General features: G+C 41.7%; 2 protein-coding genes across 2 annotated transcripts in view; both read left to right on the top strand.

The window, feature by feature from the left end:
* The window catches only part of LOC120456277 (ras-related protein Rap-2b), a 181858-nt gene that overhangs the window by 33261 nt on the left and 132833 nt on the right, over positions 1-15764 (top strand). Inside the window, exon 2 of the mRNA XM_039643016.1 lies at positions 14203-14237. The gene's annotated coding sequence lies outside the window, so the exon portion shown is untranslated. The remainder of the gene's footprint in view (positions 1-14202; positions 14238-15764) is intronic.
* LOC120456280 (lysosomal aspartic protease) lies at positions 853-2267 on the top strand. Its single transcript, XM_039643020.1, has one exon. The coding sequence runs from the start codon at positions 880-882 to the stop codon at positions 2104-2106; it is 1227 nt and encodes a 408-aa protein (XP_039498954.1). The 5' UTR covers positions 853-879; the 3' UTR covers positions 2107-2267.

Genomic DNA, 15764 nt, shown 5'->3' with positions numbered 1-15764 from the left:
TATTCTCACACCTTTAAGTGGAACCTGACATCTCCATTAGGAATTGACAGCCAGTCGAATTACCATTTCCCCAGCCAGGTTCCAGAGCGAATCCGTTGAGCTGGCAGTGTTTTCCCTTTGAATGCGAAGTTATCTACTTAATAAAGTATTTAAAGAGTACTAAGTTACACAAAATCCTAAGTTCACTAATATTTTACATTTGTATTGAAAAGTTGGGGAAACCAAGGGCCGCAATTGAAAAGTCAGTCGGTATCCAAGGAAAGAAATGTTTTTATCGTACTTTCGTGGAATTTTTAATTAAGGATTAACGAAAGGTGATATCATACATTGATAACACGTAGATATAAAAGTTAAGGCAACTTATCGCAGTGAGCAAGTCAAATGGTGAAATACATACATATATCCATAGGCAAAATGATGAAGGTATTCAGTCTTAGAGAGACCAAACTAAATTTATTAAATAATTTAAGTAGCGGTGCAATTGTATACATTGCACTTTACAACCTGCCTAGCTGAAATGTAGAGTACTTACAAAATGACTTGATTGATTGTTTTACAACTGCGGGAATCACACACACTACACTATCGTTATCGGTAAGCTCACCTTTAATACCAGTTATACCAGGGGTATATTGATCTGTTAAGAGGTATGCATAATCTAAAAGAAAGCGTTTTAAAGCATATACATTGTGGGATTGGGATCACTTACCTACAGGTGTCTCAAAAATGATTTTCTCAAAATTAATTTCTTTTATGGCAAGGTAGCGGGTATCGGAGAGTCGAGACACTCGACTTGCGCGTTTCCTTTCGAGTTTTTATAAGAAGCCCATTAGATAGTAAAATCACAGTCAGTCGTGTTTGTCGTTTGCCATTGGGAACATGGCAAGTTTTCAATTCAAGATTTTGGCCTTCCTGGCCGGACTTCTAGTTTTGGTTGGCGAGGCTAACTCCGCCCTACACCGAATACCCATTCAGAGATCGCCAAACTTCAAGCGCAGCCACAAAAATATTGTGGCAGAAAGGGATTTTGTTCAGCAGAAATACAGTCGCCAGTACTCCGCCAATAGATATCCCACGGAGCACCTATCCAACTTCGATAATTTTCAATATTACGGAAACATTAGCATTGGAACCCCTGCCCAGTACTTTTTGGTACAATTCGACACCGGTTCCTCCAACCTTTGGGTGCCGGGAAGCTCGTGTAACAGCACAGCGTGTCAGGATCACCAGGTCTTCTACAAAAATCAATCCAGTAGCTATGTGGCCAACGGAACGACCTTCTCCATAATCTACGGAACTGGCAGTGTTTCTGGTTATCTATCCGTGGACAGTGTAGGCTTTGCTGGCCTGACGGTGCAAAGTCAGACGTTCGGTGAGGTAACCACCGAGCAGGGAACCAACTTCGTAGATGCCTACTTCGATGGAATACTGGGCATGGGATTTCCGTCTCTGGCCGTGGACGGAGTCACCCCCACGTTTCAGAACATGATACAGCAGGGTCTTGTTCAAAGCCCAGTGTTTTCATTTTTCCTGAGGGACAACGGCAGCGTAACCTTCTACGGAGGTGAACTTATTCTGGGCGGTTCTGATTCCTCGCTTTACAGTGGTTATCTCACCTATACGGATGTCATTGAGACTGCATATTGGAAGTTCCAAACGGATTATATCAAAATCGGTAGTACTTTCATTAGCACCTTTGCCGCGGCCATTGCGGATACTGGAACATCTCTGATTATAGCTCCGCTATCGCAATATGCTCAGATTTCTCAATTATTTAATGCTGATTCGGAGGGAGTTTTTCAATGCAGTTCCACCACTTCTTACCCGGATCTAATAATCAACATTAACGGCGTGGACTTCAGGATCCCAGCCAAGTATTACATCATCCAGGAAGGATATTACTGTTCGCTGGCCATTCAATCCATTAACCAGGACTTCTGGGTCATGGGAGATGTGTTTCTGGGTCGTTTTTACACTGAGTTCGATGTGGGCAATCAAAGGCTGGGATTCGCGCCGGTAAACTCAGCAGTTTCCCTGCGGCAAGTGCATCTGTGGCGCCTCTTGACTTTACTGCTGGCTTGTGGAATTTGGAAGCTGAGAAATTAGTTAAATTTTTTTTTTTTTTTTTTAAGTATTTACCAAAATTGAAATTAAAATCTAAAGTATTTATAAATCGAACCATCCCTAAACCCACCGACTTTGAAATGTACAAAAGAAATTGAAATATATAGATAGTTTACTTAGTCATGGCTCTTATGACTGGACAAGTATTTAGATATTTAATCAAAATGATCTGTAAACAGGAAATCTAGTTATTAACGAAGCTCATCGATAACTGATAATAACAAATATCTGTAACGCAAAGGGATTTAGTTAACCCGCGATCCAGAACTTACTTAATTGAGTTGCAATTGAGCTGGGCAGTTGGAAGAGATTCTTTTGGCCAAAGCAATGTTTTTTAGCTCCTTGCGGGTAGCATTCATCGGAAATTGTGCGGACCTAATTGGTCTGTTGTGTGATTTATTGTGAAAAAAATGCAGAGGGCTCTGTAAAAACAACTCCTTCCGAAATTGGAACTCAAACTCAATGTGAAGTGGAACCCATTGAGCGCATTATTTATGTGATGTTATTTTTTGTGCTTTAACCAAGGATTAGGACTCGCTTCTCCCACACGAAACGCAGCCGGTGGTCGATTCCCATCTAGATCACGACCAAGTGCACTGGGCAAACATTAAGATACAAATATCTGACGGTGCATTGTTTCTATTCCTTATTAGATAAAACAGGCATTAATTTAATTTCTGATAGGTTATAAAATATTATTAATTAATTAATATATTTCCTATGCTTAAAGATGTTCAGTAATTTAAAAAACTATATAACTGACTTAACGAGTTTGTCCTTATATTGTCTTCACCAGATGTGAACTTTGAATTAAGAATCCATAGTGAGCATTTTTCGGCAGAGTGTATACCAAGATCATTCTCTAATGGGCCACATCGGGCTTATAATTTATTGACCCAACCATTGCATCATTGGCCCAAGCTCATCAAATAACAATAAAATATTTGTTGCAATTGCGATCGGGCATCAGATCGGTTGCGTTATTGCAGGACCACCGGAATGTGACCCCAGCAAAGAGAACCAGAAGAAAGGTGAAGGTAAAGGTGAAGGTAAAGAGTAATTCGAGTCCCGAAGAGGAGGCAATCTGTCTCATTAGCCGCAAAAGCCCAGCCTGATTTATGGCTCGATCGGCCGTACGATCCTTGTTGTCTTGCTGTTGTTAGTCGGCCAGATAAATCACATTAAAATATTTAACCAGCGCAATCGGAATCCTCCGACGGGCTGTTCGGCTGACAAATCTCTTAACGAAATCAGTTAACAACTTAACTAATGATAATCAATACGCTTTTAAACAGCTAAAAGGTCTTGCATATCGTATCGTCTGCCGTTGGTCGTATCCCGACCGATAATACAGCAAAAAACCGTAGGAGAGGATCCCAAGAGTAATCTTTGATAACCACTTTGTCGATTCGCCACATCTGCAAATAGTTGAGGCGCCCAATATAAAATGTTAGTATGTTCTTATTTATTCAGGTACTAATCGAACTATAAAGTTAACGTCTAAAATCGCTGCTTAAGCTCTCTACTTAAATTGTTTAGTACGAATAACATAATCACTGTTTAAGAACACCTCATATGAACAAATAATCAAACGCACTCCACCCATATTTGTTACGTATTTCGTGATATAAATGACAGCCTAACGTATTGAATGTAATTACCGTAATGGCCAGCCGTACGAATCCAGAAATGCAATGTGTACATACAAAATCACGCTCCTACTATAGTCGCGCTTCTCGCACTTGATCAGATTGTTTTTGTCGCACAGAAAAGCACACGGCGCTTTTTTCCATTTTACTATGTCCTTTTCTTTGTAGAGTTGACAAGAAATCTTTGGTATAGCGTGGGTCGGTCGTGTTTTTGCGGGCGGACTGAAATTATTTAAAATCAAGAAATATAATTGTCTTTGCCTCACGAAATATCTTTGTTTAAGTAATATTGGACTTAAGTAATCAAATGTACGTACTTATCGCAATACATATTTCTTGTGCCATTAAAATTTCCAACTTTGCAAAATCAATCAACGCACATGCATATGTACATATGTGCTGGTAAAAAGTCTCCAAATCAGGCACTTTCTATTGCTGCGCCTCTCGCACCTGATCACATTGTATTGACCCGCAGACTAACGGCGCTTTTTGTAGAGTTGACATTAGTTTTTCGATGCTAAATTGCGCGTCGGTTGTGTTTTTCTTTTCGTGGATCGAAATAATTAAAAATCATTTAAAGTTATGCAAATAATTAAATAAAATGCTTAAATAAAGCAGAGTTCAAATAAAGTGTTTACTGCAATCCAAACTAACATTTTGCTTTGCGCGTTTTCGGTTTCCCTGTCTTTTTTCGTGTTTCCCCGTTTTTGTTCGTGTGTCTGTTTAATTTCTGAAAAAATGCAAATTAAATGTAAATAAAATGCAAATAAGATTTGCAACTATTTGCACCATGCCTTTTTATCGTTTCCGCTTATTTTATATGTATACCTTTTTGTTCTGTGATAACTTGTGTCGAGCTCTACATATTTCCGATTAGGAACATGTTAATTTAAAAATCGGGTAAATGCTACACATACATACATACATATGTATGTACCTATTGCAAATTTATTTAATAGGTTATAAAAAATACATATTTCGATGCCAATTTCATGTCATAAATATAACATGACTTCGACTGCAAGGTCTGTGTGCGTATGCATGTGCGTATGTGTGTGTGAGAGGGGCACTTTCAAAAGCAAAGTTATTTTTCGAAATTCGACATTCGTAATTCGAAATTCGTTCTCAGCCGTTTCAGACAGATAAAATACCGCAAGTTTAATTTCAAATTTCGTTTTAAAGCAGTTATATAGAGCTTTCATACAAAAGAGTGAGTGGTGAACTATTCTGCTTGTAGTCGCCATAAAAAAACATTTGGAGAGCTGCAGCAGATAGCAGATCCATACGAACTAGTTTAGCGGCATGCTGCCCGATGACCTAAGTGATTATACTCCATGAGTTATTGTAAAGCGGCGAACGCATGGCGGATATTATCATCAGATATTATTTATCTTAATCTGCTGCATCGCCGCATCAGACCGAGTTTAATTGCAAAAGGGGGAAAACTTGCTGCGCTGCCCTGCCACGCATGCGGCACACTTTTGCGCCCGAAAACTGTGTAATTTGTAGCAATTTGGTTTAAAGCCAACTGCAACTGGCCAAGTAGAGGGAATATACATATATGTATATGTGTGTGTACATATCGAGCATGCGTATATGATAACAACCAACGGGGAAACTGGGTCAAAGTTTTAAAGTCAGCTTTTTGGAGATCGCTTGGTCATAAATGAAATTAACGACGATCCCTGTGATCGTCCGCTCCCAGTTTTAAATTCGGTCTCTGGTGTGGTGGCACAATAAAAATTTAGTTTAATGAAAGTGTTTTCGGTTGCTGCGGTATTTTGATGGCTTGATTGCCTTCGCTGGATTATGATGTATTCCAAAGCTGCACAGGAAGAAATTGCAGGAGTGAGGGCAAAAACAGCTATAACAACTATTGTATTGGCAAAAGTCATCTTATAATACTAGCAATATTTTAACAAAGTTCTAGCTTCACTTATAATTTCTGTGATCAAAGCAGCAGGTAATTTTAATGACCTCTACTTGGGTGTGCCTCAAAGTGCGCCAAAAGTACTAGGATTTAGTTGAGTAAAGCTCGGGGCAACATCATTATGTGATATCGAAGCATCATGACCGACAGTTGAGCCCACCTGATGTAGGATGTAGGTTACATGGAAAGTTTATCAATTAAAAACGTTTACCCGGATCAAAAGCCGAGTTAAGTCCGAAGTCCTTTCCGAAGCGCAACACGCCCACTTAATCGGACCTTGTTAACTGGAATCAGCAACCGGGCACCTCAATGGCTTCCCCTTCGGTCAAGTGACTTAATTAGCATGCCAAGAGGAGCTGTAAGAGATTCCCCGAGTGATCGAATCAATCAAAAATACTAAATAAAAAAATCAACGGAAAAGAAACCGATGCCTCCAAACGCTACAATGTACTGCCACTGCCAGAAACTTTCTTTCCATGCGACGATCGATGGAACGAACGATGGGAAAGTTAGCCAGCAACTGGCCAAAAGAGCAGGAGCAGTAATAACTGAAGCAACTGGTGATGGATATGAAGGTGGCACCCAGCTTCACGAGCGAGCTAATTGAAATATTCTTAATCAGATCTCCCCACCGAAAGCAATCTCATGATGAGGACCCGCGATGCATTTAATCCGCAATTACCAAGCAACTGATCGAGCAACCAAGCCGAGCCACTGGCCACGGTTCAATTTAGCGTAACTAAAAATAAATCCCAATCCCCAAGATCTCAGGCAAGTGTGCGCCTTGTTAAGAGCGACCTAGTCAGTTGCTGCTGGTTCGCACTGAGTCCTTTGCGCTTAACAAGGTGGGCGCGACTGCGCTGGCTGCGCTGGCTGAAAGCCCAAACCTCACAAAAAGTTCATTTTACTTTTTTTGATCACACAGCGAGAAAAAGTTGATGAAGAAGTCGGAAATACTTTCGCGTTGGCAAGACGAGAAGGCCTTCTGTTCCAAAATAGATGAACCCTTTCTTGCAAATTTTAAAGTTCTTTCATGAATATCTCTTACCATTTATTTTGCACTGCGAATAGCACCTTTTTTTCTCTGCACACAGCCAGGAGAGTTCTCGATTTTTGGTTTTTCGAAGTATACGCGCCACGTTGTTGAGATTAAAGAGCTGCCGTTTAGTGCCTACTTACGCGGCGATAAAAAGCGACGTGAAATTGCATTAAACGGTATGCCCCCAATGGTGAAATGAGCCGGCAGCAGGATTTGGGGCAAGCTTAACAAGCTTGTAAGTTTAAATGACTTTTTAAAAAGCTGCCGCGCACTGCGCGAGGTGGCCAAATGCAAAGCCAACATTAACCGGCACATCCGCGCTCAGCCAGCGCAATTACAAGTAGCTTTAGAAGATTGGAAGTTGTAGATCGATAGTCGCAGAAGCAGCTTAAGCCTTAAGCCGCGGCTCACCTGGCTGCCACAGTGGGTAATTTTTATTGACATCCCATCCCCGCAGAAGCAGGGCTGAACCTAATGCTATTAAGCCTTCATGATCATCAACATTCTGGCAGCAGGTACATCACTCACTTTGACTGCAAATCGGACACGATGACGGCCCAACATCTCATCCGCAGCATCCTCCTCTAAAAGTGCAACGGTGAACCGCTGGAGCATTAAACGGCTGGACCACAAGACCCGCCATGCCAACAATCTGTCCAAAAGCGATAAAGTTATAATGGTGCAAATGTCGGGCACAGTTTCTGAAATGGACCAGACAGCTTCTGAGCCATCATCATCATCTAACTCGACGCGTCTTTGGCTTAAAGCAACTTCAACCCGCCAAGAGGATCTGCGGGGGGACTGACTTTATCGCGATGCGGTTTGAAAACTATTTACAAACTGTCTGACAGAGTTTTGACTGCTGTTCGTTCGGTGGTTCAGGGGCTCAAAGGCTCACTGACTCACCGGCTGACTGGCTCACAGGCTCACTGGCTTCTCGGTTGATGTCGCCGCTGTTGTTTTAGCGGCCGATTCACCACCACCAACCACTACAACCAGCACCGATAATCGCCCGTTGATGATGATAGACGGATCTTTCGGAGCCGAAACAGAACTGCAATGCCTTGATCTAAAGGATGAAGTCCAACAAGCTGCAGGCTTCACGCTGTTTTCTGTTTTCTGTTTGGTATATGACTGGCATGCTATACTGTAACACATAGCTTATATATACATACATGTGGAAATGGGCGTCGCAGAAGGCGTGAGCGGCCTCCTTGAAGCGCCGGCGCTGATTAAATCCCTAAAACGCTAACAAAAGTCACTTTTAAGGTCTCCGCTCAGCCGGGCTATTCAATTTTATGGTAGATAAAACCGATTCAGTTTTGGATTTTCCCAATATAATCAATGAAAAAGCTGTAATGCTTTTTGCACCATTGAAACACATTGTAATGTTTTTAATATATATTTAATAACGACACCTCAAGCCACAAGACTTTCGAACTTGTACAGCTTTCAACTTGTTATTGGGATCATCATGATTCCAAGATTTCATTTCAATTATGTTGGCCAGCTGCATTAGATATCGGCTATTGGCTCGGCGTTATTAACCAGAAATAAATGCCGGGAGTCCAAGGATCGACGATCGCTCAATCGGCGGAAGATTGGAAGATTGGAGGATTGAAAGACTGGAAGCGTTGGACTCTGCACACCATCTCGGCTGACGGGATGGGATCCCTGCACCCTGCACCCAGCACCCAGCACCCTGCACCTGGGATGGCAACCTGATGGCACCCGATGCCCTCGGACAGAATCAATCTGTCTCACATGGAGACTTGGGAGTAATTGTCTGTAGCCCCAAGGAGCTGGCGGCTATTTGCACTATGGAGATTTGGGAGGCTATAATTTAGGTGCGGGAGAGTCATTTATCAAGATAGGGAGAGACCTTGTGATATATGGTCGGGGCCTAATGATAATGACGTGTCGAGGAGGTAAAGTCGGTCCTAAGCCTCCGTTTGCTAACAAAAAGAAACGTCAATTCGAGTACTCGCTGTGCTGTGCTGTGCTGCAATGCGAAGTGAGTTAAAGTAGCGTGGTTTAGCTTATCGCGTGCGCCGGGCATGTGGAATTATTGATTTAAATTTGCCGTTTCTTCGACGGGTACTGATCGACGCGCGTTTGACACACTCGGCAAATGTTTGCTCACTCGCCGCGGGTCGGTCGGTTTTTGTTGACACACCAGTCGGCACAATTATGCAAGTTCATAACACCCACGCAGTCACTTAACCGATTCCCGATCCCGATACAGTTCCCGAATTCACATACTCGTATATGGAAATATATTTACATTATAAAGAGACAACGAAGTGCAAACAATTCCGCCGAAGTAACCGAGGCACGCGGCTCACGGCGATATCAGTGGACCGCCATTAAAAGTACTCTTGTCCCTGTCCCCACCCCTCCACCGATTCGAAAATGAAATCATAAAACGTAAACGTCGCACCAAATCTTCCTCAAACACTCTATGTTGTCTTGTTCAAGTGAATTTGAATATAAGCAACTGATATGCATCCCTAATGTGGGTGTGATTATCTGCGGCCAATACCTATGTTCATATGGGGTCTTATAATTTTTAAAAGATATCTCTGTGGCATGGCTCACTATCTAGCCCAGCTATTTGTTTAACCAAGTAGTTTACATTGCATTGGACTTTAACTGGGCGGAAATGACAAATATGTGAATGCTCGAGAATTGTGTCATCCAATCGATTGGCAACCGATTGCCTGCTTGGCTTCTGTTAGAAAGTATATTCCAAAATTCAGGTGATCATCCTAGGTGAAATAAAATGGTTTCTTGATTAGCATAGTATTTTAAATACCTCTTTTAGCGCACTAACGCAACATTTTTAGATGCACTTTTTCTTTACGATAAAAGCTAAATGGCGCAAAAAAAAAAAGAAGTGGCGCGTTCTTGGGCCCTTAACACACAGCCCATCCTTAACTGTCTGATCCTGGGCAGCAATTTACGATGCGCTCCGAACAATTCAAATTCTAACAAACTGTACATCACGCGGTGACATCGTTATGACCCGAATCGGATGAGACTAACTGGAATGAGATCGGTTCAGGGGGTTCATGCATATGTCCGGTATGCATACAATGAAATTAAACCGCAGTTTATCACATTGCTCACATCAAACGTTCATAAACAGTTTTGTGTTCTGTCACAGGATCTTCTTTGAATTGCCACAGCTTCCCCTGGCGATCGATCGTTTGGCTCTTTCCATTTTTGATTGATCGCTTCATACGTTTCCCAAAGAAATGGGAGTACAAAATGTAAATCGCTCTGTGCCAGAAATGGTTAAAAAGCATGAAAGGGCCCAGAACACATTGGCATCGATCATCATTTGGCGGTTTGACGATCAGCACGTCGACGATGATAATCAAATCGGAGAAGTCTGATCAAGATCGGGGAGAAACGGCATGACATTGGCAACCATCATAATTTCACCTGTGTTCTGTCCTGTCCTTTCCTTTCCCTTTAGATGTCTCGTCTTTTTTTTTTTGTTTTTTTTTTTTTTTTACTTTTTCGGGGACCCAGGAACGGATCTACCTACGCTGCGATCGGCGATCGGCAATCGATGCATAATTAAATTTAAACAAATCAAACTGCCAGTGCAGCAAAGGAAACAGAAATCAAGTTGTACATTGAGACCACCAGCAGTTCGAGTGGTTGGCGCAAGTGAAATAATTTGCTGGGTCCACGATCGATTCATTCCAGATCAACCTACACAATCGGCGAACGAAGAAGCTGCTGTTTGGGGAAAACAGCAAGACAGCAAGCACAATCTGAGTTTTTTCAGCACTTTCACACCGATAATAAAAAAATTCGATATTTTCAATCAGATGTTTTCAGCTTGTGCTCTGCTTTACGCCCTGCAAATGCAATTCCATATGCATATATTTGTATATTATATTTATTGATATATTTTATTTTGTCCTTACAATCAGTTTTATGAGTCGAAATTTGTTTCCTGTGTAGACTGTCAAACTCGTAGGACGACTGCGTCTTTCGGTGGCTGTCTCCGCTGATCGTTTAATCTAGCGCTAAAGATCAAGCGACCTCGTCGGTCGTCCCACGTTGCCAGGGAGTCCAAAGCGAAATGATTGAATTGTGTCGGGGTTGCAGCCACAAGATTGCCAGGCACTGATATTTAGTTTGGGCTCCTCTGGTTCAGTTCGGAATTGCATTCGGCTGGACTTGGTAATGGGAATTGCAAAAGTACAGGGCAGAATCGCAGAATTGGGGTTTGTATGCAAAGCAATGACCGCGGCATCCGATCTTTTGCATAATGTTGCCTCAATCGCATGCAAATCGCATATATCTGTGCCTTTGACTTTGAGTCCTGTTTCCGATCGCTGTCGCAGACTTTCACAGTTTTATAACAAATTTGATTGAGCCCATGCCTCGGCTTCTTTTCGTCTCCTGTCTGGACGCTGCAAATGTTTATGAATTGATTTTTGATTGCAGTCTTCTACTTTACCGCAATATGCATATAAGATTGATTTGGGGATTTCGATTGGAGCATGCGAGCATGGGAGCATGGAAGCGTACTGTTAATGCAACTGGCCATTTTTCAGCTTTTCAGACCTGCATACATTATTCGGTTGGCTGGCGATCCCGCATTACAGATTATTTGCAACTGTAACTGACTGGCAATTAGGACACACGTGCGTGTTGAAAAAGAAGTATGGATGTCCGGTCCAAGATCTAAAGATCGATGCCCAATGATTAAATCATCGGCTGCAGCTATTTTCGTTTTACTGCCGCCGACATGTGCGCGCTGCAAGTGCGATATCACTATAGGTTATCATTCCCCGGGACCTGCGACTTTAGTTAATGGGAATTTTAGCTTCTAGCATTTTTTGTTGAGATTGAGATTCCGCCCTTGGATTAAACAAAGTAGTATTTTATAATGCGCTGTATTTAATAGTCGTATAGGGGTTTCCCCTGTAAAGAGCATTCCTTATGTCAAGTTATTAAACTGAATCGCGGGATCATTGGTCCGGTCCAATCGCTCTCCATGTGTCCTACATTTGTTTGCTACAATCTTCAGACTTGTCCCCTATCTGATGGACACTTTGGATGCGATAGTTCCACATCCACAACGCTCACAATCGGCCAGGGATCTCCTATCTGCCTGACTTATTTCCAAGCTCATTGCCGGCTGATAAGCTTGCATGTAGACGTCAAAGATATGAATGAGTGTCTCCCTCTAGAGGAGGAGGCTTAAATCGATTTCTTATGTTGCCGCACTTAAAAAAAGGGGAGCAATATGTGAGGAGGAAAGCAGCCGTGAAGCCGCTAAATTTAAGATTAGCCAAGTGCCAAGTTGGTGTGGCTGGTTAATTTCGTTATTAATATATGCGAACGGCCATAAGATGATGTAAGATATTCAAACCGATAAATAATTGCAACGGATCGATGAACTCCACTCCGGAGACTCAGTAACTTTGCGATAAGGAGACAGGCAGCGAACGTGCAACTTTATTAGAGCCTTTCAACACGATCCCAGTTGATAGTGGTGCGATTCGATTTCACTGCTTCTGCTGCTGCCAAGAGACATTAACAAACTGCCCAGAAGATCAAGCGATCTGCAGATCAGTGCAATTAAAATGTTATCGCTGTTTGTTGTTAACGTTAACGTTGACGAGTCGAGAGAGTGCAAAAATACTTCAAACACTTCCTGTGGGGATGCTCCCTGTGAAGAAAATGGAACCCCAGTGGGTTAAAGAAGACTTGGTTATTTATTTTATCTTCGCGGTCGTCTTCCATGTATTACTGAATATTTATGATAAAAAATCATTGATTAATCAACATTGTGTACTATGCTAATAAATTAATGGAATTCCTTGTGGAATTTCCTCATCAAACTGATCAATTTTGATGTAAGAAAGAGGGTCATCTATTCGGATTGCCAAGTCCTGCGATTGTTGCTTCACGCCTTTAGCCTTTTCGCTGAAAACTTAATTTAATTAATTGCCAAACACACATTTCGAATAAACGCGGAACGACCTTCCCTTCGAGGCGCAAACTTAAATAATTGGAACTGTACAAATGCACGCTGAATATGGGAACTTGGGGCATTTAAAACTGATTCGTTTACGACCGCATTGCACTGCCTTTATGATTGGCAATTAATTAGGCCAAAACTCACGAATATGGCGCAGATCGTACGAAATCGAACGGAATCGATCTGCATCGAGCTGCCCTGCCCTGGGTTATTTGTTTTTACAGCTACCGTATATATACGGCTAAATAGCCGGTCTCGATTTGTTTGGTTAATTGATCGCAGCTGTAATAACAATAACAAGGCGCACGTTGTTTAATATCGAGCCTCGATCCCTACGGGCATGAAATCAGTTTCTCCTTAAGAGAGTTGATCGTTGATCTCCATGATTTGGACCTTGGGATTTGGAATTTCGGATGGCCCCGATTCGCCTGTCAATCGATTAATACGCGCAATTGCGTTTCAATGCCAAAATTAACGCATTCGCTTATTGTTCTCCGATTGTTCTACGGTATGTGGCCATTAGGCCATAATATTAGTAATAGTCGAGGTAGGGTAGGACCCAAGACCTAGGACCTAGGACCCTAATACAAGCAAATACTAATCCCTAGCCTCTATTTTCCGGAGACGTGTGTGGGCTGCGCCAGCGCGGGATTATTTCTAGAATGTTGGACGCATTTTGGCATCGCATCGCATAGCATCGCATCACATCCAAAAATAATAGTGGGAAATAACCCGTAAAGGTTATGAGGGAACGCACAAAAAGAAATGCGTTTTTTATTGTAATATCTTACCGTTTTTGGGTTTTTGGATTTTTGGTTTTTGGATTGTGCCTCGTCCTGATTATATGTAACTCCTAAGCCGAGGCCAAACGAGCGTGCCAACGAAGGACCAGGACCACCCTTAAAGGTCTGGGCTCACAATTTATTGCCATCGACTCCCAAAAGAGTGTTCTCAGGTATTCCTGAGAAGGGACCTTCTTCGCTGCTCTGCATCTTGGGCACTTCATTTCAATTTTAATTAGAGCATCTCCCGATCTGCATTTCATTTTTCCTCAGTCCAGCGCATTTTTCCTAAATTTCTTGCCTTAGTAGTCGGCACCTTAGATCGTTCTGCTTTTTGATAATAATTAGATGGCAAAATGCCGCCGAACCGAAGTGCAGTGTTGATTGGTTCTCATTTTTAGTTCAGCGAGGTTTTCTTGAAAGGTTCCGCTACTGCTGCCAAGGGCGGGCAACCAACTATTAGTTAATTGGCTCGAAAGTTGTAAAGGAAAGTGTTTGATCTCTCCCCATTGGCGCTTTAATTAGGGTTTTTGAATTACCAATTTATGCATTTAGGTTTGGGTTTTAGGTTTTTTTTTGTTTTATATTATATTTAAAACAGACAAAAAGAACTATTTGTTGTAAATTGTTTCTGGTAATATTCTAATACTTTATTTTGTATTTTACAGGTAACTAATTTTACAAATTCATTGTGATTCATTCGGTAAGTGATAAAGTAATATTAAAATATTGTGTAAAATCGAGAATGAAACTGTCATTGGTTGTATTAAAGATCTGCCTAAAATAGTATAACAATTACTTATTGCTTGCAATATGTATAGTGAAATAATTTCATGTTTTAATAGTTTGGGGCTCTTGTATTTTAAAAGTCGAATACATCTTATATAACTGCCCTCGCTTTCGGCTTTCGTTTCATTGGATTCGTTCGAGCACGGGCATGATGAATGCAAGATATGCCAACACAAATCAAAATAAAATCGCAAATCGCAAATTGCCAGACCAACTAACGAGCTTTAGCGACTTCTTGTTCACGCATACGCGGATGCTCATCAAAGTGGGCAGAAAAATTAGTTGCAAATTTTATTGGCGAGAGATGGGTCTGTGTCCGGGTTCGGGTAAGGAATCTCTCTTTCAAACTGCAGTGTGAAATGAATACCAGAAAGTTGTGTTGTTTTGCCGGAAGACAATGCTTAAGCCACTTAAGTTAGGACAGCCCATTGGACAAACAATGTTGACCCTGTGTTTTCCGCCGAAAAGTGTGAATGAGAAAGGATTGAAAAAACCACAGAAAATGTCAAAATATTTCACGGAAAAACGGAAGAGTTAAGAGTTGATGGCATTTGCAGTTCCGATTCTAAATACAGAAAGGATTTTCAAACAGGAAGAGGACGGAGATCAATTGACATTACCAGGAATTCGAATATTCGAGATACTAATAGATACCAGCATAAAATTTGCTTGGATTGGCTTGCTTCGTCTGGCTTGTATTTTTGTAGGTATTATTTTTAGCGTTGATGACCGACCAGGAGATGCTGGTAGAAGAAGGCCTTGATAAGTTCCATCAGAGAGTGTTCTTGAGCTCCAGGTGGTTGGTTGCACTGTAAAACTACGGATGCGAGTACACATCTTGCAGCTGGCCAGCTCGTGCCAGTTTCGCTAATTGTATATAAATATTTGGCCAACAAGCAACGCAGTCACCAAGGCTCAATTAGGGACTGTTTAGCCTGGTGTCCTGCGTGGCTCATCCCTACATGACAGTTTCCCTGCATGCTAATAGCAGCTAAGAACTCATAGGTATCGCGTATTCCTTGCTCATTTCAAGGTAATTTTAGGTATTTGAGGACCGAGAAATCTTGGGCGGTCCCAAATGGCATTGTTCTCGTGGACAATGTTTTGACCGCATTGCCAAACCAAAACGGCTATCTATATAGATGCCTATATCTACCAAGGACAAAGGGCAAAAAGGGAACTCACTCCTCCGCACTGGTGGTCTCCTTTAACTGCAAACGTATACATGTCCCACGATGTTTTTCCTGCTGGTCGCGTTTTATATGCGTGACATCTTATTTCTTTGACAGCAGACAGTAGGTGTCTTTATTATCTGTGGTCTTTGGAAACGTCTGGCTTGGGCTTTTCCTCGCAAGGCAAACCATTTCTTTTTGTCATTTTCATGTTTATTTCAATTCAATGCAACTCGACTGAATATCGTTTCAATTCAATTTACCTTGAT

The sequence above is a fragment of the Drosophila santomea genome, chromosome X (genome assembly GCF_016746245.2).
Source record: "Drosophila santomea strain STO CAGO 1482 chromosome X, Prin_Dsan_1.1, whole genome shotgun sequence".
NCBI lineage: Eukaryota > Metazoa > Arthropoda > Insecta > Diptera > Drosophilidae > Drosophila > Drosophila santomea.
The sequence above is the reverse complement of the archived record's forward strand: the minus strand, read 5'-3'. Positions and strand labels throughout refer to the sequence as shown.

Coding starts and splice junctions, on each gene's coding strand:
- LOC120456280 (XM_039643020.1), top strand. CDS start 880: ATGGCAAGTTTTCAATTCAAGATTTTGGCCTTCCTGGCCGGACTTCTA.